General features: G+C 45.9%; 1 protein-coding gene across 1 annotated transcript in view; it reads right to left on the bottom strand.

Annotated features, from left to right (window-relative positions):
- Nucleotides 1-27,839, bottom strand: part of SYNPO (synaptopodin) — an 89,503-nt gene that overhangs the window by 8,104 nt on the left and 53,560 nt on the right. Inside the window, exon 4 of the mRNA XM_083728678.1 lies at nucleotides 9,618-11,956. Coding sequence (XP_083584804.1) covers nucleotides 9,618-11,956 — 2,339 coding nt within the window. The remainder of the gene's footprint in view (nucleotides 1-9,617; nucleotides 11,957-27,839) is intronic.

Raw genomic sequence — 27,839 nt, 5'->3', positions numbered from 1 at the left:
TTTAAATCTCCTCTGTCCTTATAAACTAACCCAAGGAATTCTGAAATACTTACTTGTATTAAGCAATGGTTTTGCCAGAACCATTAAAAAAAAAGGCTGTATATTTATACTTTGAGCCAGCCACTTCTGCTACAGGCATTTGCACAACGGGGGGGGGGGGGGGACCCTAATCAATGAATCTGGATGTTATGAGACACTCAGGTTTCCCAAAACAAGCACAGGCAGGGATATCTCAGACCCCTTCTCTCCCAGCTGTGCCAGTAAAGAGGTAGGAAACTGCAAGAAGGGTTTGGTGAATGAGCAAATGTGACTGGAACCTACCTGGAACAAAAGTCCCACACTCTAGGGAAGAAACAATGCAGAAGCATCCATGCTCTGACATGCAGGCCTGTGTTGCAGCCCTCAGTTACAAGGAGCAGCAATTACTTTTTGATAAAGGACCCAGGTATCCTCTGTTTCTGATATCTCAGCAGAATTCAGCTGTGCATTTTTGGACACTTGAAGAATGTATCTCTCTCTCTCCCCATACCAGAATACAAGCTCTAAGAGCTGGTTATGCATGCTATTTCTGTTGGATCAGGCACATAGATGGTTTAAATGAAGTACCGTATTTTTTGCTCTATAAGACTCACTTTTTTCCTCCTAAAAAGTAAGGGGAAATGTGTGTGCGTCTTATGGAGCCAATGCAGGCTGCGCAGCTATCCCAGAAGCCAGAACAGCAAGAGGGATTGCTGCTTTCACTGCGCAGCGATCCCTCTTGCTGTTCTGGCTTCTGAGATTCAGAATATTTTTTTTCTTGTTTTCCTCCTCCAAAAACGAGGTGCGTCTTGTGGTCTGGTGCGTCTTATAGAGCAAAAAATACAGTAGTTCCTCACCACTTAGATGACTGCATGTGGCAAATCTCCATTCAACTACTGGTGCACATAAGGCAGATAAGCCACCCAGCAAGTTTTACTACATGCTGCGTTCAAAGCATGAAGTTCAGTTCTCCAAATAAACATGAAAATCTGTCAGAATTTTGTGTGAATTTCTCCTAATAAACACGCTTGTTTGCAGATATGACCCACGTACCTATTTTTTTGCAAGCAATCTTCCTCAATATTATGCATGCTGATTTCACTGATATATGCATCTCTACGCACACTTTTCTCCAATATATGCAATTTGGCAAACAATGGCTAGAGTAGTGTGAATTTGGAAGGGTAGCTATGCTACGGTTCTCATACTGTTTAAATGTGAACTGAATCAAATTTCTCTCTCAACCCAACTCTCTCATCCTATTAGAAACATGTGCGAAACCTATGGCTTCCCACATCGTTCTAATACATCATGCTGAGCAAGAGTGGGCATATTTCACACTTGCAGAATGTACTTTGCTTTTCCCTAGAATACTGAGGTCCTCAGACCAGAGCCAGGGGCAAAATAATGACTTGAGGGAAGAGCCAGATGAAAAATGCCAGTTTGTGGGGTGGAACCAATGAGCAATGAGCCATACACCGAGGCAACCTTCAGACACTAGTATAGCCTGGCCAAATCTGCTGTCTTCCAGGAGTTTTGGGACTACAAGTCCCATCAGACCCCTGTCAGCATTGCTGGGGCTGATGAGAGTTGTAGTCCCAAAGAGAGACTGTGGCAGAGACTGTGTTAGGACAAATCTACATCTGAGTTACTATGGTTTAGGAATTCTAGCAGAAAACTTTGCAGCTGGCCAACAGAGCTACATAAAGACCTGATCAAAGACAGTAAGTGAATGCTCTTATTTTATAATTGAGGAACACTGAGAGATAAACGACTGGCAGGAGGCCAACCAAGGCAGAATTGTTATTGTTCCTTTTGCCTAGGTTCAATGCATGTGCTACATGTTATAAAAAAGGCTGGGATGTTAAGCACAGGTTTTGAGGATCCTCTGTTCACTACTGTACAATTTGATCTGCTGGCAAGCTGGTCAGGGGTAGCCATTGAACTCAGAGCATAATTGCTCCAGATACTGCTAGGGGTACTAGTGCGGCTGACCCAGTTTAGCGTATGAACCCAGATCGGGAGAAGTGAAATTCATTAATGAGTGTGTTGTTCCTCTCATTTATGTAGAAGAATGGCAAGTGGTTCTTTGTTTTTTTTTTTAAGAAACTAACCAACACACACCAAAACCAAGGTGCTGGTGGTACTCGTATCTTGATAAACGTGCTGTGGGTACCAGCACAAAATGGTTGCCATGGGCAGCAAAAGGAAGGCAGGAAGGTGAGAGTACTATGTACCAGTGAGTACTGTCACAAAACAAGCACTGCAAATAGCACTTGCTGTTTTGGGACAACTAGCGATAGAATAAGCAGTATAAGGCCATGATGGATCACAGGTGGGGTGGTGCTGAGTCTGACAACAATTGTGTGATCCCTTCAATGACTGACGTCACGGTTATTGAGACATTATACTGGGTCAGATCACTGATCCAAATGGCTCATATTGTCTACAGGACAGCCAGAGGCTTTCTAGGGTTCCAGATAGAGGTCCTTCCTAGCCCTCCCTAGAGTGGCAAGGGATTCAACCTGTGACCTTCTGCATTCAAAGCATGTGTCCTAGCTACTGATCTATGACCCTGCCAGCCTACAGAAACACTCCAAACTGCAGTGGAACCTCGGGTTACAGACGCTTCAGGTTACAGACTCCGCTAACCCAGAAATAGTACTTCAGGTTAAGAACTTTGCTTCAGGATGAAGCTTCAGGCGGCAGCAGGAGGCCCCATTAGCTAAAGTGGTGCTTCAGGTTAAGAACACTTTCAGGTTATGAACAGACCTCCAGAATGAATTAAGTTATTAACTGGAGGTACCACTGTATATCCTGCCAACCTAGCAGCATGTCAAAGTGCAAGTAGATAAATAGGTACCGCTCTGGCGGGAAGGTAAATGGCGTTTCCGTGCGCTGCTCTGGTTCGCCAGAAGTGGCTTAGTCATGCTGGCCACATGATCCGGAAGCTGTACGCCAGCTCCCTCGGCCAATAAAGTGAGATGAGCGCCGCAACCCTAGAGTTGGCCACGACTGGACCTAATGGTCAGGGGTCCCTTTACCTTTACCTTCTACCACTGTATAAGAAAGGTGCTTCAGATGCTTTATGTGATTTTCCAAGTCATATCGGCAGTTGGGCAACAAACATTACAAAGAGAAGTAGAATCTCCCTCTCCCTCTCTTTCTCTCCCTTTCTTTGTTCTTCCTATCCACTGCATGAACCTCTTTCATTTCCTCAGTGTGTTCCCCCGCTACCAACCATTTCACTGTCTGCCGCTAGCGGAAATGCTGACACATGAAAATAAGTGGTTTGCTTACATTTCTGTGCCAAGGATTACAGAGGTTTAGTTCATGCTCTGTATCCCACCCATAACTTCATCACAGCAGGAACTATTGGAAAGAGTGCTTAAATTTCCTTTGCTTCCAGTACCCTATTGTCTATGGAGGCTCTGTTCCCTCTCCACTGTTGCGATGATGTTTCAGCAAAGGGAAGGGGATCTAGACGCGGTCAAACAGAAGAAGTTTAGACATGAAGCATCTGCCAAACCAGATGCATTTTGCAGTCACCTCCCATAGGCACTGTCTAAGAAGACCCATAACAGTGGCCCAAGGGGTCACAAAGATGGCAACCATGAACACCCATGTGCTTTAAAGGTATAGCATGTATACAGCCTCATTTTCACATATTTCCAATCTTACAATTCAGTTCTCAAAGTTTCCATGTCAGTTTTGCGATTTAAAAAAAATTCTCATGTAAATTCATCAGCGTATTTCTCCCAGTATAAAAAAATGGTTTGTATGCAATTTTGCCAGTGTACAGATTTTGGCAAAACAATTTCCCCTAATATAATACTTTTAAATGTTATTATTACTAATAATATTCAAGGTAAAGGTAAAGGACCCCTGGATGGTTAAGTCCATGCATTTTTAGGTACACTTTAATCTAGCAGTCACATTTGGGGGGGGGTATACATTACTTGGCTGAAAAACCCCATTACAAAATTTGGAGGAACTGCAGATTTTGAAGATTGGTTGTATTTCAGTACAGTGGTACCTCGGGTTAAGAACTTAATTCGTTCTGGAGGTCCGTTCTTAAGCTGAAACTGTTCTTAACTTGCGGTACCACTTTAGCTAATGGGACCTCCCACTGCTGCCACGCCACGATTTCTGTTCTCATCCTGAAGCAAAGTTCCTGAGGTACTATTTCTGGGTTAGCGGAGTCTGTAACCTGAAGCATCTGTAACCTGAGGTACCACTGCACTGTTTTGAAAAGTTGTGCAAAGAAGGTAGGTTGACCTTTCAATAGGAACTGAATCAAAATTCCCCCCTCCCATATCCCTTATTCAGGCAACAAGAGCCCTTGTCAATACCATTCAAGGGCACACTCCAGCTGGGCAAAAACCCTGGAGGAGAATGTGGAGAAGGACTGTGACTTGGGAGGAGGCCTGGCATGGGGCTACACCCAAGAGTGTAGGAAGTGCTTAGGAAGCCACATTTGCTTCCTGGACCTCAGGTTCCCCACCTCTGACCTAGTTAGTTCTCCCTAATACTACCATTGCCATCACTGCCACTGCTTTGGGGGAAAGCGGGTGAAGGAGAGGAAAAGCCTTCAGTCATTCACTTTGTGTGGTGATGGCAAAGGTGGTAGCAGTGCTGAACAGGACTCTCTGTTGTGTTTGTTTACCTTGGAGGCAGGGCACTGTACGATTTCAGTACAGAAACCTCATCCAGCCACATTTATTTTTCATGGGAGTGCTGAATCTCAGCAGGGCTACTTCCATTTCTCTGCAGCGACACCCTGTCATTTTGCAAACCCTCTGTTTTGTTTGGGTTTTTTAATCCATTCTTTTTGAGGTTGTGCATTCCCTCTTACCTGTGCTGGAGCGCACAGGAAATTTTCTTTTTTTAAAGGGGACCAACAGAGGCAAGTCTATCCTGCCCCATCTGCTCTATTATGTGCAGCTGGGATGCCAGGCCTTTGTGGCTGTGGGTGCACACCGGGCAAAGGCTAAAATGTGGTTGCAACACAATACTTAGGCTGATTCGGAAGAAAAGCCTCAGTGCAATGCGAGCTTATGGATTTTTTTTTTTTAATGCTATGTAAAAATGTAGAGTGGTTTTTAAATAAAAATAAAACCCACTTCCCTAAGTAGATGTGTTAGCCTAGTGAAAGAGAAACCTGCTCCTAGTTTTTGCTCTAGCCTAACTCAGGCATCTTGCAATCTTATCCTAAAAGTTTCCATTACACTTTAAAAACCCAACTGCTCAGCAGCAAAGGGAAGGCAGTGAGCTGAGGAATGCTTTGTTTCACAGGGCGTTGCCTTCGATGGCCTTTTGTTACAAGGCAGACTTTGGTCGCTCTCCCATCCCTTCCTCAGGAAGAGACTGTGAACCCCTCCAGGTTTATGCTGCTGGAATCTCACCCAGGTGCCCCAGTAGCAAAAAGCTCAGGTTCTAAGCTTCCTGCCATTGCTGTACTGGCCAGCAACTTTGGAGGTAATATAAGGTCCGTATTTCCCCAGGGCTACGTGACAGAAGAAGAAGATCCTATATGCCTGACCTATTTATATGGCCACCTCTAGCACTGTCATAAAGAACTGTTAACCACTGGCATCATGAATGAAGGCAGCCCTGTGGTAGGTAGGAATGAATGAATCTATTTTGATTCCTCTCAGTTTCCAATTTTAAGTTCACTTCTCCACAATCTTTAAGCTCAGTTCTGCATTAATATTTTTTTTAAAAAAGTTCTCATGAAAATCCACCAGCATCTTAAGCATCCATTTCTCCTAATATAGGAATTTATGAATGCAGGTTTGTCTAATATAATGCATTTTTGTATGTTACCCTCACTAACATATGCATTTTTATCCACGCTTTCCCATAATGCTTGCACATGTTGTTGTAGAACTGCATTGCAAAATTCAAGAAGTGCAAACTCGGAAGCATATTTTGATTCTCGTATTGTTCTGGGACGTGCAAATTAGGTGGGTTTGCACAAAATGGTGACCAGACCAAAATTCCCCCTCACTTTCTCTAAAGGTGGGTAACATCCCGCGGTGAATTTAGCATTGCTCCTGCAAGTGTCTGACTTTCTCCAGACTTGACCAGAAAGTTTAAAAAACAAAAACAAACTCTTGTGCTGTGTGGAACCATTTAAAATGCCTTTACAGGGAATATTGTTTGTGTCACACACCGCAGTCTTTTATTTCTTCATCACTAGACTACGAGAAATCTAAAATGTGCACAACCGAACACCTGCAAATGGACAGTGCCGAGTTTTGTTTTTCTCTTCTGAAGAGGCGGCAACACTTAAAAGACAGAAGAGCTTAGCAATGGTTTGGTCTCCTCTGACAGGGCATGTGTTTCCATTTTATTGAAATGCAATTGGGATGGAGGGGAAGAGGGCCTTACTTGCCGCTCATCAGATCAATGCAACTTCCATGCAATTTCATTTAATGGTGTTTTATGGTTTATCATTGAGCACCTCCCTGGAATTTTATGACGTGGCAGCGCAGAAGTACTTTTATAAATAAACTCAATTGTCAACATTGGTGGAAACGTCTATCAAACTGGCTAGAGATTTGCACAAGTATGCATAAAGGCTTCCATCTTAACTAACGCCCCAAGGATTCTGTCAGACATTTCTGAAGGAAATGGTAAAAAAGACTGCTATACCTCAACTACACTGCAGATATCTGTGGCCATAAACAGCACTACCCTATGTGGACATGTAACTTCAGAGCTGATGGCAAAAGCCTTTGCTCTATAAATACCCAGTTATCCCATAGCACTTATCCTGTAATTTTCCTGCCATCCCTGTAACTATCCCATCTTCTCCAACCTATGTATACTGCTTCTCCACAGGCATTTGCCCTATAAATTCCCTAGAATTACAGAGCTTCTCCACATGTTCTCCTACTGGGGACATGGCCTACAATTGCCAGCTAGTTAGCTCTGCTGGAATGTAGCCTACAGCAATTGGCACACTCGACTCTAGGGCTGAATCCAGATTTTAGTCCTGCTTCGAGGAGACCCCTTGAAATCAATGGACTTAATAATTAGCTACTGATTTCAATGGGCCCACTCTTAGCATGACTGAGTCTGGAGCCAAACCCAGGGGTCAAGCTTGTAATGTTCTGTTGTTGGGAATTTTCACTTGTATGAAGCTTCGATGCACGGTACTAATTTTGGCCAGGGGTGAAGATGTGGAACTGAACAAACACTGTCATGTGGGATTTGCATTTGCCAATGGAGGTTGTTGGCTCACATGTCTGATTGGTAATTCTACCTGGAAATGCTTGATTTTTTAACTCCCTTCAGTTATGTCCTCACAGAAGGATTTGTCTGGCAGCCTTGTAGGATCACAAAGAAAGGACAGAGATGTATAGAGAGACAGAGAGAGATTCACAGACAGAGAGAAAACTAGATTGTGTCCTTTCGTGGCAATGGGTTGAGTAAATACACCACATCTACTTTTTTAATTTATTTGAGCTGGTTGATCCAAACTGTCACGGGATTGGGGAGAGACTGACTATAAAGTACTACACGTTAGATTTAATGGAGATTTGGTTGCTCAACATGAGCACCTGGTTTTATGGAGCTTGTCTATTCCCAAAGGGCAATCTGTAGTTAGCTTCCTTCAAGAGACACTTCTTAATGCCCAAAATTAATGAACGAATGAAATCCTATTGTGCGTTTTGTATGCAGGACTTTATTGGCCTCCAGGTTTTGCAACTAATGCATGGCTCCTCGTGGTCTTAATGCTACCCCAGGTTGTCAGCTGTATTATGTAATGCCTGGTGTGTCTCTTTTGAAAGAAAATGACAGGTGCTTGATTACTCTGCACAATACCAGACCATAGACCCCCATAGATGATGCTATGCTGAAAGACCTGCATAGCTGACTTCAAAGTCTGTGTGGAAGTAAAACACTGCAGGCCACTAGCCTTTGAGTGGGGAAGGTGTTCCTTACTATCCAAATCCCAGGAGAAATAAACCACCTGGAGAACTTCAGTTATTGAGAAGTATAAAAATGCAGAAAGTACCTAAACTTCTTTTTGACCAGTGTGTTGGTGGTGTTGTCAGCCCCAAATACTCAGTACTCTCAATCAAATCCATGGGAGGTAATGAAAGAGCAGTAAAATTAAAAGAGATACTTTGAGGTTTGCTTTATTTGCCTTCTGGTCTTTTCAGAGCACATTCTGTGCTTCCTCTGCCCTCGTCCAACATTCATGAGGGCCAGAAACATATTTGTTAAAACTAAACAATTAAACAATCACAATTTTATGCAGAAGATACTGCACCATGGGATCATATCCCGCACACCCCTGATTTCTGTTAGTATTTGCTAGGGTGGACAATTTTGCCTCTGCTGTGGGGCAACTGCAGAGTCACTTTGAGAAATGCTACTGATTTTCAATCTTCACAATCGTCCTATCGTCTGCTGTATAAAACTTCACTATGATATTCACCCAGGGCTAAACAGTGGCACTGAGCTATATGTATGCCTGTGCCTCAGTTGTTTAGAAGCCTGCTTTTGCCAACTTTAATATGAACATTATCTTAAATATGTCTGGGTACAGATTTCTTTGTGTAAGATAACAGCAGCGCACCTGCAGGAACCTCTTTGGCCACCAAAGGAATAATTTCAAGTGTATCTTTAGCCTAGACCCTTCATGATGGGTGGGCTGGGCTGGCTAGTGTGTGGCTTTCCAGATCAGCAAAACAGAGTAAGTACGTCAGCATTGCTGTGTAGTACAAATGAGGTGCTTAGAGGCTATTTGCATCTTCTCTTCACCCTGAAGTGATTCTCAGTGTTGTTGTTTAAAGGAGACAATGAAAGAAAAGTAGAGAGTGGGGAAATATACAAAGCAGAAACATATGGGAAGCAGAAACAGGTATCAGTGGAAGTGACATTGTCCGAAATCAAAGATGTTCGAGTGGGGAAAGGAGCGCATGCCTTTTGGCGTCAGCAGAGAGCAGAGGTTGCAAGCAGGTCATGCTAAAGTCTCTGGATGCATAGAGAACAGAGAAACAAAAGTCTTGCAGAGCAAGGAAGAAATTCAGAAGGCAAGGCGGAGAGATGAAGCCAGAGATTTGATGCTCCATAAAGTTTCTGGGCAGCAGAAGAAAGAAGGCACCAGACGCTCCTCCTGTTTCAGTCAAGCTTCTGCTAACGATCTTCTAGGACTCCTATGCTTGGACTACTTTTATGCTCCTACTGTGCACTGCATTCACACACTCTTTAGCTCCCTTTGGAACTTAAATCTGCACAAATGTATGGATCCGATTGCACAAGTTCTGCTAGGCCAAGGCATCCCAGGATTATGTTAAACTGGGCTTCCACTGCAGACCTTGGCTGCAGAAATGCCTGAGGGGAGCACCTGTCTGCTCACTTGAGCTCAGTTTCCTTAGTGTAAACGTTGTCTGGCCCATTGGAGTTTGAGATACGGCTATATTGTATGCAAATCCTATTGGATTTGTAACCTGCAAGCTGTCTTCATTTTGCTTTTTTTGCCTTTTTTTTGCACACCACCAATCAGCAGCTAACGATGACACTGGCCATCTGCCCAAACCCCTGTACAGATACCATTACTTGTAGTAAAAAGGTCTCCACACCTGAGGCTCAATTCCAGCATTCTTGGTGGAATAAGAAGGCCTTGGAGCTTGGAAGACTCCTTTTGCTCTCGGCGACAAAATTCTTGAAGGGTATTCAAAAGGCGGCTCCTGCGATGCTTCCATGCTTGTCTGGACATTCTGAGGGGCAAGCGAAGTCCCGGGTGACGGGGCGAAAGGAGCAGGATATGGTCTACCTTGGCTGAACTGGGCAAGTGGATGAAAAACAGGAGAAGGAGGCAAGGGAGATGTTGGGCAAGAGGCCTGTCTCATATACATGGGCTCAGCAACCACAGGCTTGGGTGGCGGTGCCCCTTTTGGTAAGGACCTCACGGGGTCTTTGGCTGGGGAAAGGATGAACAAGGAGGACTGAAGCTGGTAAGGCTGCTGCTTGGAGATCTCTAGCTCCTTTTTGGAAATCTCGCTCTCCGACATGTTGCTGTTGTACAAAGGCATAGGAACAGCTTTGGGAGATCTGGCTGGACTTTTGGGAGGCGCCTGGAATGTGACTGGGGAGAGATGAGTTTCTGAAGCGTATTTCCAGGAGGGAGGGAGGGACATGGTAGGAGAAGGTGACCGGCCTATGTCTGGGTGTGATGGAGACTCAATGACATACTTCTGCATTCTTGACTGCCTTCTGGCAAATAGTTCTGCCCCCTTTCCTCTTGCCTCTGATAGGCTTTGGTTGGATTTGATCATCGGCTTGGGTTGTATTCTTGGTGACCTTAAACATGAAGACCACTCTGGGGCATTATCTGCAGGAGCCTGGGCTGGTCCTTCTATTGATCTGTTTTCAGGCAGGAAGTTAGAGGCCTCCGCGCCCAGAGCAAATGGCTCCTCTTCCAGACTGGATGCTCCTCCTTGTCCTCTCCCCTTTTTCCTGTTATCTGCTCTCTGGACTAAATTCAAGAGATCTGGATTAGGAGCCACTTTGGGCTTCTCGACAAAGGTGAACATGGACTTCTTTGTTGCTCTGCGGGCTACGGACTCCTCCAGAAGGCCTGTTTTGGTTGCTGGTGACTCCCTCTCCTCTCCTCCAGGAAGAGGTCCTGGTCTGCTGTCCACATACGTAGCCTCATGGGGAACAGGAGCTTTCTGTTCTTCAGTAGGATACAGCGCAGAGTAGGCCGGAGGTGACCTGACCCTAGTTACTGGCGGAGGGCTAGAAAACGTCTCTGCATAAGTGGGTGGAGGAGGAAACTCAGCCACAGGACTCTTCTCTGCTGGCGCCTGAGCTGCAGCCAGCAGTCGAGTCCCAAATGGTCTTGCAGTTCGGTTCTTCACAGGCAACGGTTTAGACAAAGTCAGGCGTACTTCACAGTACTGCTTATTAGTGTGTGTCACAGTCTCGCTGGGCTGTGTGTCGGTAGCTAGCATGGGTTTCTCTTCCTCAGCAGCAGGCAAAACGTCCTTGTCCTCAATGATTGGTACATCCAGCTCCTTGTTGAGAATCTCTCCGTTCTCCTTCCTGTCAATCACTGGTTCACTCATTGGCTTGTCAAGAAAAATATTGTTTTCCTGATCGAGAACAGGTGCATACAGCACCTTGTCAGGGATGTTGTTGTTGTTATTCTTGCTGTCAATATTTGGCAAATATGGTTCTTTATCGAGAACATTGTTTTTCCTGTCTGTATGCAGTACACATGGCGCCTGTTCAAGAATGGTGCTGTTATTCTCCCTGTCAGCGACAGGGACAGCATCAAAAATAGGCAGTATTTTTTCCATATTGTCAACAACTGGCACTTGCTCAGTAACTAGTGCCTTTTCAAACTCGTTGGCGATAAGTTCATGCATTCCATTGGTGGAGGCTGTCCCCGTAGTTTCCTTCAGGTACACGCTGAGAGGAATTTGCTCAAAGTCTTCAGCTGGGATTTCCTCAGAGGACAATGTGGTGTGAATTGTGGAAATGGCCTCCTCACTTCTTATTTTATGCCTTTGAGAGCCCTGTGTGTTATCTAGAGTCTGCTCCAGAGCCAGGCTTTTCTCGTATTCTTCCATGCTGCCTTTTTGCCCCCGCAACTCAGAGTTCTTGGCACAGGATAATCCTTCCGATGCTCCGATGTCTATTGAGGCCTGCTTCAAATGGGGCTCTTTCCCATGTCTTGGGCTGCTTTGGTGCTTATGAGTAGCTCTGGGGATGCGTTCGGCCCCTGCTTGCTTCGGGCTTGTTGTCTTGGGGGCTTCTAAGGTAAAAGCATTCACCCGCTGCTTGCGCCGGTGAAACAGAAGGACTCCTTTGGAGTTGGAGCTGGGTGGGGTTGTCAGCTGAGCAGCAATTCTCTGGCTCCTGGCTTTCGCTTCCTTCAGCTCTTTCTCAGAAAGGCTGGCACTTCTCGAAACATCTGAGGAAGAGAAAGGATACAGGGGACAGTGTTAACTCAAGAATCAAAGAGTCCCAGAAAACACGCATACATACTACACATCTACCCAACTGGAATATGATTAATTTAAATTAAAACTTGTTGGACATAACCCAGAAAAAAGCACCTGTAAAGAATATTCAGAAAGCAGTAACTCAAAGCCAACAAAATCACAAGCCACAGAAGTATATAGTTGTCAAGGCTTTTTTTTATATGCTAATGTATTTCGGCAGATAACTACCATTGATACTAAGTTGTAATCATAACATAAAATTAAAAAATGACATACTAGACACAGCTGGCCAAAATGAATATGGTTGTCATTGTTTTAAATGCCAGTAATAGCTGCATAATTATTGCTATTAATAATAAAAAGTGGACAGCAGTACCCTGTTGTACACTCTGAATACCAGTTGCTAGGGGACAACAGCAAGATTCGTTGCACTAGGGCAAGAGAGGGCTTTTAACTCACTTTAATTGCTCTAGCCTAAATTTCTGGTATGCAGTTGAATCCCATAAAATACGGGCAGCCTGGAGGCAGTCTTTTTCATTCCTGCAGAACGATTGCTAGTTATGCTGCAGGTGGCAAAAAAAGTTGTTTAGAATACAGAAGCCCTGTCCCCTATCCTATGGTTACCAGATTTTTTTCAATGAATCTGGGGGCATTTTTATTTATTTATTTTTTGATGCTGAGTAGCAACAGGGAGTCAGTAGTGGGGATGGTGAGGCAAAAGACCCTGGGCCCAAGCACACATGCATATTGTATAAAGGTGCAAAGCCCTTATTTCACACCCTGAGAAACAAATGCGCAGAGTTTTTTTAAAAATTAGGCAACTCCCAAGCCTCTCCCAATCAGTCAAAACAAAGGGGGAAGGGGGCAGGAGATCTGTACCGCCGGACGCCCCCGGTTCCCCTTTGGCAGCAGTGGCAGCAGCGGCAGTCAGCAGCCCAGAGCACAAGACACATCATATGGGGACTTCCAGTGAGGAAAAATGGCGGGCGCCACAGCAGTGAGTAGCTCCTGAAGCCAGCCAGAGGCAACTGCGCTACCAGACTGGCTGCAGGCTGCTGAGGCTGCTGCTGCCACGTTTCCGGGGGACACATTTGCAAATCTGGGGACAGTCCAGGGACAGAATTTGTTCAGGGACAGATTTGCAAATCCGGGGACTGTCCCCGGGAACCGGGGACATCTGGTAACCCTACCCTATCCATGGGTGCAGAAATACTGGGTTTTGATGATGCTCTTCAGAATACTGTAGACTTCACCGTGACCCACTGTGTCAGAGGGCAGAAAATGCTGGGGTGTTTTTCAAGTGCATTTCGGATCACTCTGTATCACTGTTTAGAACTTTTGGGGACTGGTTTTCTAAATGGGTTTGAGAAGGAATAATGAAAGCAACAAACAAGAGCAGCAACAACGAGAGCAACAATAACAGTCCACATTGTTTTTCTTCCACTTTTCAGAAAATTCAACTTAAGCACTCTCCTTAGTGAATTATGTGGACCTTCCCTCACACCTCAAGTCCCTGCTCCCAGGACCAGTGCATATGTGTATAACTGCCTTCCAGCAAAGACATTCTAATGCTTCCCCCCCTTTTTTTTTACAATGGAAAAATCCCAGGCATTCTACTCTCTTTATTTTCAAGATCAATTTTTGCAAGAAAAAAAGTCACTGGGAGATTGTGTCCCTGTTTTGTACACAGCTTTGCTTTGTGATTGTAAATGACTGCATGCAAAAGGAATTTATTGAAAGACTTCAAATGGTTTCAGGTTGCAGTTCACTTGGTTTCAAACACCCTGTACAAACATGCTCCAAGCAGGAAGTTGGCCAGCTCGAAACTGTCTCACAGATCTCCCCTTTTCTACAGAGGCTTGGCTAAGCACAATGAGCCGGGTTATCACAAAAATTAGAAAAATAAACTATTGTCTCTGAACCATGCTGGAGGCTCACCTCTTGCACAGCAGATGCACAGTGCTGGCCTAATAATTTTGTTTGAACCTAAACACAAGATGGCAGCGTCTGATAATAAATTTGCAACATTTGGGGCCTTTTGTATGATTCCTAACCAATCAGGGATTCAAGCTAATTAGCCAACGGCTTCCTAGAACAGAGTCCACTTAGCATCTCATAAAAGCATGAAATATAGGCCGCTTGGGTTCCTCCTAACTCACCTTAACTGTCTAGGGGAGGTGGGGAGCTGCCAGCTTTTAAAAACTGTCTGGCCATGGGTCATGGCATAAGTGGCTATTAGCAACGTTCCAGAAAGGATGTGGAAGGACACAGAATGCATTTTCTCTGGGTGAGCCATTTCCTATGAGCAACTTTTCTGAAACTCCCATGATTTCATACATCTGGCAAGAGGAAACATCAGAAACAAAGGGCAGTTATAAAAAGTTTACAGGCCAACCACTGACATTCCTACTGAGGACGGTGGCACGAGGGGGAAGCAGGATGGCTTGCCCAGGCAAAGGATTCTCCCAGTTCCCCTTTAGGCTTTCGGGCTCACAGCTGGGGTCAGAATCATGCTACTTGTTGGCGATTTTGCCGTTTCTAGTGAGGGTCCTTAATTCAAATTCAACACCATAATTTTGAATTATGAAGAAAAGACTCCCTGGAAAAGACCCTGATGTTGGGAAAGATGGAGGGCACGAGGAGAAGGGGACGACAGTGGACAAGATGGTTGGACAGTGTTCTCGAAACTACGAACATGAGTTTGACCAAACTGCAGGAGGCAGTGGAAGACAGGAGTGCCTGGCGTCCATGGGGTCATGAAGAGTCGGACACAACTAAATGACTAAGCAACAACAAGAAGTGAGGGTCCTGTGAAGTTTCTTTGAGCAGAAGATGACATATTCAATTATTTCTGATTAGGTTGACCACTATATAAGGGAACTGATGTTAAAACCTGCCTTCCACAAATAGGCTGCATAAACACCGTACCTTTCAAGCACCTTTAAAGGACACAGGTCATAGAGTTGGAAAGGACCACAAGGATCTTCTAGTTGGGAATCTTTTGCCCAACATGGGGCTTGAACCCACGACCCTGAAATTAAGAGTCAAATGCTCTACTGATGACTTCCCCCAAAGAATCCTGGGGACTGCAGTTGGTTGAGGGTGCTGAAAACTGTTGGTCTGTGAGGGGGAAACTACAGTTTCCAGGATTCTTTGGGGGAAGTCATATCCTTTAACTGTATGGTGTGTTATATTAGATTATTCTGACTGCAGCAAGTGTTGCTCATGGAGAATTAACACTTTTGTTAATTGGTGCACCAGCTCCTTCCTTCATAAGGAATATGATGAGAACGTAGGACTTTAGCACAGACAGAGGGCAGAGAGTGATTTACACACACAAACATATACCCTAAAAATGAAAGGACGGAGAAGAGGGAAAAGGGTGAATGTAGAGGATAGGAGGGTAGGAAGCAGAGGATAGGAAAGAAGACTCAAAGGACCACTGAAGGAAAGAAAAAGAAGAAAGCCAGGGCATTGTGTCTCTCTTTCAGTTGTCCCAGGGTCACATAATATCTTGGAACTTGCATCTCAAAGTCTTGGGTTCTGTGACTGAAGTCTACCCTCAAATTTCATAGCTGGAGGTGAGCAAAGCCAGTGTCTGGCAATGGTTGCTGCCCTCTTTTACTACAATCTGAATCATTGATTGCAGGGTGATAATGATGATTAACTTCACTTATGAATTGCTTTTTATGAAGCATCTCAGAGTGATTTCACAATACAATAAAAGCACATATAAAACAACTGTATCTATTTAAAAATCTATTATATATATATACATAATCCCCCTCAAACCAAGCAGAACGTTGGCAAATAGAAATGTGGAACTGTGATAGGAGGGTGGGATTTTTGTGTTCTCATAAAAGCCTGACATTTTCTCTCATTATTTAGCATTCTCATAATACAAATAAGGCCTAAATGGCTTTTTTGGGAAACCAAGCCAGATGGGCGGGGTATAAATAATCTATTATTATTATTATTAATCTTTCCAAAGAGAGGAAAAAACTTCCATGAAACATTTCATGCAGACATCGCAGATCCCAAAAGATTCATTCAACTGTTGTTTTAAGTTCAGGGGTGTCAGGGAACTGCCATCGGAGTTAGAGGTGCTGGACAGGCTCCAGCAGAGTAGGAGAGACTCTGCAGCAGAAGCAGGAACCAGCAGGGGGAGTGCAGGAGTTACAGCGGAGGGGAGGCTCTCAGACGCTTCTAGTGAGAATAGTGAAGAGGTAACTAGACCCCCTTTAGGAATTCCCTCCCTTCGCCGGAAACTGTCACGCAGAGAGTCACGAAAGCGCATGTCCGTCAAACAGCTTTTATGTTGGCGTAAGTTCCGTAGACGCCCACTGTCAGATTCTACCAGCGACTGACGGAGTCATGCTTTTGGGGGCTCCGTTAGTGCCTGGGTTTGGATGACCGGCCAAACCCCAGCGGGATCAAGCTTTTAAGCACAAGCAGCTCATTATCCCATCACAGCAATCTGACAGTCTCCGAAAGCTGTTTGTGCAAGCAGAGGGCATCATGAGTGAACCAGCAGGAACCGGGGCAGCTGGAGCTGGAGCAGATCCAAGCCTGGAAGAAAGGTACAGGGCGTTGGAGGTCCAGCTCGCACTGCAAACGGCGAGGCTGGAGGAGAGGAGGGCTCAAGATGCAGATAAGGGGAAAACCACCCCACTTGCCAGAAGGGTGCCTGGATTGGTGCAGAAATTTGGGGGGAATCCCAGGAACTATCAAGCCTTTAGAACAGAGATGCAATATGCTCTCAATCTACTGTTTGATGACTTCCCCGATGAGAACTCTAGAGTGGCGTACGTGATTGGCCATCTAGAGGGAGGGGCGAGGGACTGGGTTCGCCCCCTGATGGCAGCCAATAATGAAATCTTAAAGGACACAATGAAGTTTTTTCGCGCCATGGACTTGATGTTTTCCAGCGAGATTGAGCAGGGGATGGTGCGCAGGGAGTTGATGGCTTGTAAACAGGGGAGCCGATCTGTACGTGAGTACTGGACTGAGTTCACCATGCTGATTCATAGACTGGGGTGGAACCTTGCTAGTGAACCTATTCAAATGCTATTTGAAGAAGGTCTCTCTCCGGCAGTGAAAGATGAACTTTCCCGGGCGCCTAGGGCGGAGTCTATGGACCAGCTGACTAAATCAGCGCTGTCCATAGGAGCACGCCAGGAGGCTAGAGCTTTGGAAAAGCGGGAAGGAAAGGGGGAACGTTGGAAGGACTTCCGCATTCCAGAGATTCCGGAGCAGCCTTTCCCGCCAGCAGAGCCGATGGAACTTGGAGCAGCGCGCGCGCGCACAGTTTCAAACACCAGTGAAGGGCGGAAGAAGGAGGGAAAGAGCGGCAAGAGATGCTATCTCTGCCAACAGCCAGGTCACTTTGCCAGAGTCTGTCCGCAAAGGAAGGAATGGCAAGGGATGGCAGGAACTGTTGGGGGGAAGGAGGAGGATGAAATGAAGGAGCAAGTAAAAGCCAACGCCTGGTTGCCAACATCGGGGCACAGCAGCCAGGCCAGGGAGTAGTGAACGTGCCCACGCCGGAACCCCCAAGACCAGCACTTGTGATAGAGGTGTTGCTGGAACTGGCAAACGGACACCCACTAAAGATAAGAGCGCTATTGGACTCAGGTAGCTCATGTAATTTCATGAGTAAGGAGTTTGCAGCTGAGCACCAGATACAGACTATCCCATTAAGTAAGCCTTTGCAGGTTACCACGATTGATGGGAGGGAGCTGTTGGGAGGAGAAGTGAGCCAACAGACTGTACCAATGATAATGAGGGTGGCACGGCACACAGAACTGATAGCGTTTAACGTAGCCACCCTGGGAGGAGCCCCTATTATCTTGGGAATGAGCTGGCTGGCACTACATGATCCGCTAGTAGGCTGGCATCAGCGCGTGGTTTCCTTTGGATCAGCACATTGCCTAGAACACTGCAAGGAGGGAGAGGCCCAGGCAGGCAGCAGGGCCACTCTAGCAGGGGTGGAAGTGATGGACAAGGGGAAGGTGCCACCACAATACGCTGACTTGATTGACGTATTCAGCGAAAAGGAAGCGGATAAATTGCCCCCGCACAGACCCTTTGACTGTCAAATTACCTTACTCCCAGGAGCACAATTGCCAGTGGGGAAGCTGTATGCAATGTCAGACAGTGAGATGCAGGAGTTAAGGGAGTTCATTGACAAGAATCTCAAGAGAGGTTTCATCAGAGAGTCACGAGCGGTGGGGGGCAGTCCAGTGTTCTTTGTGGACAAAAAAAACACGGGCAAGCCCAGACTTGTGTGTGATTTCAGGTCCCTGAATGCAGTGTCAGAACCAGTGACTTTCCCTATGCCTAGAATTGATGACATTCTGACACAGGTGAGAAAAGGGAAGATTTTTACCAAGCTGGACCTTAGGGGGGCATATAACTTGATACGTGTGAGGAAGGGGGATGAGTGGAAGACCACTATGTTCACCCCCTTGGGGGCGTTTGAGTACCTCGTTATGCCTTTCGGATTACAAGGAGGCTCCGCCTGTTTTCAATCATTCATGAATCACGTCCTGGGGCCATTGCTCTACAAGAACTGCGTAGCGTTCTTAGATGACGTCCTGGTGTACTCAGAGAATGAGGAGCAGCATGTGCGAGATGTAAGAGAGGTACTGAGCAAACTGCGAGAAAACCGGCTGTGGGTGAAACTGGAGAAGTGTCAGTTTCATACTAGGGAGGTGGAATTCCTGGGGTACCGGTTGTCTGACAAGGGATTGGCCATGGATCCCAGCAAGGTTCAAGCGGTACTGGAATGGAAAACACCAAAGACCAAGAAGGACGTGCAAAGGTTCCTGGGGTTCGGAAACTTCTATAGGAAGTTCATCAAAAACTTTGCCCATTTGACCGCGCCCATCACAGATTGTCTTAGTAGCAAAAAGAAATTTGTTTGGACGGAAGAAGCGCAGCGGGCGTTCGAACGCCTAAAGCAGGCGTTTGCGTCGGAAGAACAGCTTCTGCACGTGGATCTACAACAACCAATGAGAGTGGAGACTGACGCGTCAGACCGAGCAGTGGGGGCCGTGCTTCTCCAGCCGGGAAAGGATACGTCGGAATGGAGACCGTGTGCATTCTTTTCGCGGAAATTGAACAAATCCGAGAGGAACTACACAGTGTACGACAGAGAACTGCTCGCCATTCATGAAGCATTCCGGAAATGGCGGCACTTGCTGATTGGGGCGCAACACAAGGTTCAAGTCCGAACTGACCACAAAAATCTGGAATATTGGAGAACAGCCCGTGTCCTGAACCAGAGACAAGTGCGATGGGCCCAGGAGTTCTCCAAATTCCACTTTGAGATTCGTTACGTGCCAGGTTCAGAGAACGTGAGAGCGGATGCCCTTTCCAGGAAACCTGAGTACTTAGAGGGGGAGGGAGCGCCTGAGGCAAGGCATGTAATCTCCGAAGACCGCTGGGTGTGTGGGGCGGCATTGGTGGGGCAAAGGGAACTGATGGAAGGTACGGAGAACGATGAATACGCCCAAGAGAAACTCAGAGAACTCAGGAGGACAGAAGAGAACACAGGGGGATTTGAAGAAAAGAACGGGGCGTTGTATTACAAAGGGGCACTGTACATACCAGATGGGGAACTGAGGGGCAGAGTACTCAAGCAGTTGCATGACAGCCCCACAGCGGGACATTTTGGACAGCACAAAACCATGTGGTTGGTTACCAGGGAGTTTTGGTGGCCCAAGGTGAGGGAGGACGTGCGGGAATATGTTAGGGGTTGCGACAGGTGTCAGCGAGCAAAAGGAGAGAGGGTGGCGCCAGCGGGGCTATTACAACCCTTACCCACGCCAGAAAGGCCTTGGGAGGCAGTATCCATAGATTTTATGACGGACCTGCCAAAATCCAAAGGCAAAACAGCTGTTATGGTGGTGGTAGATCTATTAACCAAAATGTGTCATTTTATAGCCTGTTCACATGCGGTTACAGCGGAGGAGACCGCCAAGTTGTTTGTAGAGCATATTTTCAGGTTGCATGGCGCCCCCTTGAGGGTGGTCAGTGACAGAGGCAAACAATTTACTTCCAGGTTCTGGAGGAAACTTATGAGCTTACTGCAAGTAGAACTCAATTTCTCCACTGCCCGACACCCAGAAACTAATGGGCAAGCGGAAAGGGCAAACGGCATTTTGCAACAATACCTGAGGTGTTATGTAAAGGACAGAGAAAATGATTGGGTAGATAAGCTACCGCTGGCCGAATTTGCCTACAACAACGCGGAGAATGTGTCCACAGGGATGAGTCCTTTCCTGGCAAACTATGGGTGCCATCCCCGGGCATTCCCAGGAGAGGGGGGGGAGAGATGGAGCGTGCCGGCAGCGGAACATTTTTTTGAAGAGATGGAAGCGATCCACCGTCAGCTTCAACTTAACTTAGAGAGAGCCAAGGAAGAATATAAGAAGCAAGCAGACAGAAATAGGAGGGAAGGTGAAATCATAAGGGTGGGAGACCGAGTGTGGTTGTCCACCCAAGGACTACCGTTCAAGGGTGGGAGTAAGAAATTGAGACCCAAGAAATTGGGACCCTTTGAGGTCATACAGCAGGTCAACCCAGTAGCATTCAAACTCAGACTGCCCAGTCACATGAAATTACACCCAGTATTTCACAGGTCATTACTGTCGCCGTACCGAGAGGGACGTGAGTGGGGGGAGCGTGAGAGAGAGGCCACCCAAACGCTCGTGATAAAAGAGAGAGAGCGCGACATGAACGTGGCAGGAATCATTGATTCCAGGTGGAAGGGGAATCAGGTGGAATATCTGGTAGAATGGGAGGGGGAAGTAGAGTCGGAAAACACTTGGGTGCCAGCAGAGGTAGTGAATGACGAGATCTTAATAGAAACATTTCATCAGCGTTTCCCAAGAAAACCGCAACCCGTGGCACGATTTAGAAGGGAACACTTTGGGACCACCGATGAGGAGGGAGAGTTTGAAGGGTTCCCAGAGTCAGGGGTGGGTGAGGAAGCTGCCTCCGACGAAGAAGAAGAAGACGGGGAGAGAGATGGGACGCCGTGGCTAGAAGTGTTTGAATCCTCTGATGACGAGGATTGCTCTTTCAGGGGCTTTCCGCCCTCACCGCCAGTGGGAGAGGAGGCGGGAGGGGGTGAAGGGGGGCCTGGGGGGGAGGTGGATGTCAGGGAACTGCCATCGGAGTTAGAGGTGCTGGACAGGCTCCAGCAGAGTAGGAGAGACTCTGCAGCAGAAGCAGGAACCAGCAGGGGGAGTGCAGGAGTTACAGCGGAGGGGAGGCTCTCAGACGCTTCTAGTGAGAATAGTGAAGAGGTAACTAGACCCCCTTTAGGAATTCCCTCCCTTCGCCGGAAACTGTCACGCAGAGAGTCACGAAAGCGCATGTCCGTCAAACAGCTTTTATGTTGGCGTAAGTTCCGTAGACGCCCACTGTCAGATTCTACCAGCGACTGACGGAGTCATGCTTTTGGGGGCTCCGTTAGTGCCTGGGTTTGGATGACCGGCCAAACCCCAGCGGGATCAAGCTTTTAAGCACAAGCAGCTCATTATCCCATCACAAGGGGTTTAAGCAGGAGAGAGTTAATAATGGGGTAACAAGAGCCACTTCAGTTGGACAAAACCTCTGGGCAGGTCTGCCTATACCTTCCTTTTGTTGGGGAGATTTCTAACTACCGTAAGTGGCCAGGAGATGATCTCTCTCAGTTCCTAAGGAAATAAAGCTGGAAGTTCCTGTGAGTGCCTTGCACACTTCCCATTTAAGGATGATGCCAGGAAGATATGAGTGAAAAGAAACAAAACAAGCTGCAGTTTTAGCACCATACAGTACTAGATGTGACACTAAAGGTGTAAGTAGGAAGCCTGTCACTGTCAAGCTTTTAAAAAGTTAATAGCATATGTAGGGAGAGGGTGGGGGATTTTCATATGGGCTGAGGGGGTTAAATCATTTCATTCGCTGCCTCTTCCCTGGAGCAGTAAGCTGTAAACCAGTGTGGTGTAGCAGTTAGAGTGTTAGACTAACACCTGGGAGACCAGGGTTCAAAACCTCACTTAGCCATGAAGCTCACTGGCTCACCATGGGCCAATCCTCACAGAATTATTAGGGCCACTTTGAGCTCCTTTGAAGGAAAGTGGAATATAAATATAAATAAATAAATCACAAGAGTGGGTTTGACCACCCCCACTCTCACTTGCAAACACTTGTGTGTGCGCGCACACACTGAGGGAATCACAGCATGATGTGTCTGTTTTATTTATTTTCTCTTTTTGACACCACCGCCAAAATTGTTGGGATTACGGAGGGGGAAAGTTTACTTGGAAACTGGATCAGGCCCTTGGACTGAGGGAAACCAAACTCAGATAAGCATTGCCCCTGGAACTTCTGGAACCATAGGCCTTTAACACAAACCTTCAAGCAGTCTTCATGCTCTATAAGGGCAGATCTGCACCATATATTTAAGACACATCTGCTTCCCCCAGAGAATCATGGGAACTAATGTGTGGTGTGGATCTGCCCTAATGACTGCTTTAAGCATGGCAAGTTTACTGCATGGATAGCACTTGTGTACAGGAAAAGTGAGTGCACGGCCTACATGGTGTGGTCATGTGTTTAGGTTTCCAAAAGAATATGGAAAACATATTCCTTCCTGACCCCTCTCCTTATTGCTCCCATAGGAGATGCTCACATTAAACACTGGCTGGTTTAGAACCAACCAACAGGAAATCCCACTTTATGCAGCAGAAAGAGACACAATCACAGGAAACAATTGACTCCTGACAGCAAGGCAGAACTAATACAAAACGTATTGATTGGTTTATATGTTTGTAGTCCAGCCTTCCATCTAATAGATCCCCATGGTGGTTAACATCAACTGCAAATCAAATAGAACCTCTTAGAAAACAGAATTAACAAATGACGAAAAGACGTATCAGGTAACCGACACCAACAGTGGAATATTGATCCTGCATCTTGCAAACTAAATAGAAATGTTAGCAAGTGCGGTGGTCCTCATCTCTCCCCTTCTCTTCTAGCCAGTCTAGTAATATTAAGCAGGTGCTCTGAAACTCTTCAGGTCTGACTGCTTCAAGATCTGTCCAAGGAGATTGCTTGGGAAGGAAGCTTGCTATGCCACACATCTCAAGAGAAAAGCACAAGAAGAGGAGTCTGGGTAAGTCAATGGTCGGCAAGGCAAAACCAGGCAGCTCAACTACCCCAGATACTGGTCAGACCCCATCCTTGGCCAGGTCATAAAACAGGGGTAGTCAACATGGCACCTTTCAGATGTTGTTGGACTACAACTCTCATCAGCCCCAGCCAACACGGCTGATGGTCAGGGATGATGGGAGTTGTAGTCCAGCAGTGTTGACTACCCCATACACACCCTGAACTTCTCACTGCAATAATTTTCTGATAGGATGAAACGTACCAGGACTAAAGAGAATTCTTCTATCCCATTATCCCTACCCAGTAGGTTTTCCCACCACAGAAGGCTCGAGCCAAGTTGGGGTTCCAAGAGAACTTTGTTCAGTTCTATGAGCACGCACTCCCTCCATTGTGAATGTTACATGCTAATTTCCCTGGCATCTATCTGTGATCTCATAGCCTTTTATTATTTCAGCCTCTGGTATAAGGGAACCACTGGGTATTTGATCATATTACACCGCCAAGATGGTTCAGGAAATTTGTTACAGAAAACTATGATCAGAACTGGGTTTACTAACCTATGGAACCATTCCCCTATCTCCTTACCATTGGCATAGCTGGGCTGTGTCAACAGGCACCAGCTCCATTTTCATTTGCCCAGGCATGAAGTTATAAATTGCTCTACACAATACAAAACAGGGAGGTGGCGGGGAGAAGCCAGGCTAAGCTATGTTGAGGTGCAAGTCAATAAGCTGTTAGTTACTACTAGGGAGAAAATAATACACAGATTAGATAAGGCTGTAGGCTGGATGTGGCCTTTTCTTTTCTCCTCTTGACAAGATAAAGCTATAGATTCACAGATACTTTGGGATTTGCAGCGATAAAAGAACTGCAGGTGTGTCTACAAAGGATGACTAAAGCAGATATACCTTTTGCTTGCACCATGCACATGCTGTTTCTTAGCCATTCCCTGAAGCCAGAGGTCTGACAAATCTTAATTTTACACAAGTCATTTGAGAACAAAGCCTGGCTTCTCCATTGTCCATCTAGCTGTCACCATTGCTACATGTACTCATAGATTATGCATTGGGAAAGATAATAACCCACAGTCTTTGATGCTTGTGTGATGAGAGATATTCTTGGGAATTTAAAGTATTTCCATCTCCTTTCCTTTTCTTTTGACCTGCAGTTTGCCTAATCTATTCATGACAGGTTTTAACAGCATTTGCCTCCAACAAGTGAGTTTATTCAAAGGTAAAACCTCAAAGGAGGAGGAGAAAATTGCCAAAAGGTGGCCAGGGGGCTCTGGGGGACCATTAGTAAATAACCAAAAGTTCCACAAAATTATACACTGTAAGGGCATTTACTAAATTTAGAGGGGGAGAAAGGGGTGCCATAAAAATACATTCTTTTCGAAAGGAAGATTCACAGGCATGAATAAATACAGTGGTACCTCAGGTTAAGTACTTAATTCGTTCCGGAGGTCCGTACTTAACCTGAATCTGTTCTTAACCTGAAGCACCACTTTAGCTAATGGCGCCTCCTGCTGCTGCCGCACCGCCAGAGCACGATTTCTGTTCTCATCCTGAAGCAAAGTTCTTAACCTGAAGCATTATTTCTGGGTTAGCGGAGTCTGTAACCTGAAGCATATGTAACCTGAAGTGTATGTAACCTGAGGTACCACTGTAGAACAGAAGAAGAAGAAGAAGAAGAAGAAGAAGAAGAAGAAGAAGAGGAGGAGGAGGAGGAGGAGGAGGAGGAGGAGTTTGGATTTGATATCCCGTTTTATCACTACCCTAAGGAATCTCAAAGCGGCTAACATTCTCCTTTCCCTTCCTCCCCCACAACAAACACTCTGTGAGGTGAGTGGGGCTGAGAGACTTCAGAGAAGTGTGACTAGCCCAAGGTAACTCAGCAGCTGCATGTGGAGGAGCGGAGACGTGAACCCGGTTCCCCAGCTTATGAATCTACCACTCTTAACCACTATACCACACTGGCATAAATTGGACATGCCTCCTATGAGGCAGCTTGATACCCAAAGACATGAAGGAGGTCATTCAAAAGACTAAATCATATGCAGGTTTCACCAACAGGAGATTGCAAAGAACTTGTGGTAGTAGTAGGCCTTGGCAGCTGCCCAATGATTCCTTCTCCTGACACACCCTTGAAAAGTAATATGAAAGTTTACCTTTCCTACCTTGCCAGAGCACCAAGGAGAGAACAGCATGGTTGTGGATTAAATGAAACAAAGGCTTAAAATGAGCAAGTCAGGAAAGAATGATAGAGAGACCCGAGGAAGCCCAGTACTCACTTGGTTGTACAGCCCTGGTGGGAAACCACAAATCTGAGGGGTAGGGGGGAATGTGGCCCTCCAGGTCTCTCTATACAGCCCTTGGGACTCTGACCTAGGCTGGCCGCCCGCCTAAGCCTAAGATTGCTCCATGTCCTCCTCAAGCGCTTTTGCCTGGCTAGAATGTGTCCTTGAACTATAGTAATGCTTCTTGCTTGCCAGGATGGAAAGATGCATTTCTGCCTGGATAGCTCAGTTGGTAGAGCATGAGACTCTTAATCCCAGGGTCACGGGTTCAAGCCACACATTGAGCAAAACGCATGGCAATGGGTGAACTAGATGAGACCCTCGTGGTCCCTTCCAACTCTACCATTCTAATTCTATGTGTGTGAGTGTGTGTGGCAATGTGTCTCTCAGACTGAGAAATATTCCCCACCCCAATCCATGTTGGGATCATCAGTGCTATTTAAATTAGCTTTTGTGATAGGTAGGTAGATGGAGATGAAAAGTGGAGACCAGGAGGGCAGATTGTTTTTGTTTTGTCCTGGGAAGGGGAGGTTAGTTGCTGGAGGAATTTGTACACATGCTCTGCCACTCCACCTCCTTGCATCAGTGTTTGAGGACTCGGGACAATCTCAATTAAGTTAGCATTGTTTAATTATGTGTTGTTGCTTAAAAATGTCATGGTGGTGGGGATGGGGAGGTGGGGGAAGGAAGGAAGGAAGGAGAAAGAAAGAAAGAAAGAAAGAAAGAAAGAAAGAAAGAAAGAAAGAAAGAAAGAGTAGGACGTTCTACAGAGCTGCCAGGTATGCTGTGGGTTGTTACTGCCACCGATTCCACCCACTTGGAGCTTGTCTAACTTTTATGCATTTAATATGTTTTTCATTTTCTTGCCTTCTGTGCTGCTTGGAATCTTTCCAGGGTATTTTTATCAGTGGTTCAACCCCTTCAATGTACCAGCAGCAGAGAAATGGAATTACTAATTCAAAGCTCTTCAGTGAGATGGAGGGGAAGAAAGAAAGATTTCTTTAAGGGAAAGCCTATATTGAGCTGTAAATTTCCTCCCAGACATTCTTTCTCTTCCAGGACACCCTCCAGCAGAATATAAAAATCACCAACACATCAACAAAAAGTTTTGCACGGAGATTCCAGTGCGAAGCCCCTGAGTTGCAGCAAATTTGACAGTGTGAAACTTGGGCTCAGCACAAGCTGGAGAAGACTAGCTGTCTAACTGAGAGAGGCATAGAGTCCTCTAGTCCAAATCCCTGCCAGTGCTGGCAACTTGCCACTACAGCATCCCTGACAGGCTCCTCGCAGGAGTGGAATGAGCATGATGTGGAACTTGTAAAAAGTGATCAGAGATCCATAACAGCTTCCTAAAGCTTCCTAAAACACCTTTTAAAGATGATTTCTCAAAATCATCTTTAAAAAAATAATTTCAACTATTGTTTTCTGAATCAACTCAGATAGCCATATAACTAACCAACTGGAATTGGCAGCTAGAATGCTAGTGAGCACATGTGCTCTCTCCTGGGAGTACAAAGGCTTTCATGTTTTTCAATACAATTCAATTCTTTTTACCCAGCATCTCCGTAAAGGCACATAAGGCAATTGACCTTCACTGCCATGCCTCCTGCTTTCTAGCACCACACTCTGAGCTGCAGGGGGAGGACATGGGACCAGCTGTGAAGCTTCCTCCCTTGGGATTTCTATGTACATCTCATCTGTGGCTCCTTTCCAAAGACCCTTTCCTGTTTGATCAGCAATTCCACCGTCATAGACTTCCTCTTGTCCTCACTTAACACGCAGTGTAGATAAGGGGATGACGACAATGTGGCTGGGAGACCCAGTTCCATTTTAAGAACAGCAAATGTGCTATCCACCTGCACTGAGAACAGTGAAGGTGCTTCTAGGCAGTAGAAGAAGAAGAAGAATCTGAAGTCAGTTTGATGAACCATCATGATACCAGCCTGCAGTTCAGAATTTCCCACATTGCAGTGACAATGGTAATAGAATTTATGTTACTGTTTCAGAGCGCTAAATCTGGCTGGTTCCAGAATGTTGCAATTTTGTGAGGGCAATTCAGTCACACACTGGCAAATTTGGGTTGTGCAATTAAAGTGGATTTGGTGTTCTTGTGCAACAAACCTACTTTTAAATAAACAAACAAATTGGAACTTCTGTGGTAGGGAAAGTAATGGGAAGATGCACTGGAAAGTGTGAGATCAACATAGCTTGGCGCAACGTCAAACAAATCAGAACAAAAGCTCAGAGAATAGCAGTCATCATACAAGTTTCCCACAAAATTTGTGCAAGCAAACAAGGAAGAGACATACTGTATAAACAGGTAACCTGGAAGCAATCACTCAACCCCAACTGGGAGACAGTACCAAGATGCAAACATGATCTTCCATTATTTG

Source organism: Podarcis gaigeae, assembly GCF_964106915.1.
Source record: "Podarcis gaigeae genome assembly, chromosome: 2".
Taxonomy (NCBI): Eukaryota; Metazoa; Chordata; class Lepidosauria; order Squamata; family Lacertidae; genus Podarcis; species Podarcis gaigeae.
This window is presented reverse-complemented; position numbering and strand designations above follow the sequence as displayed.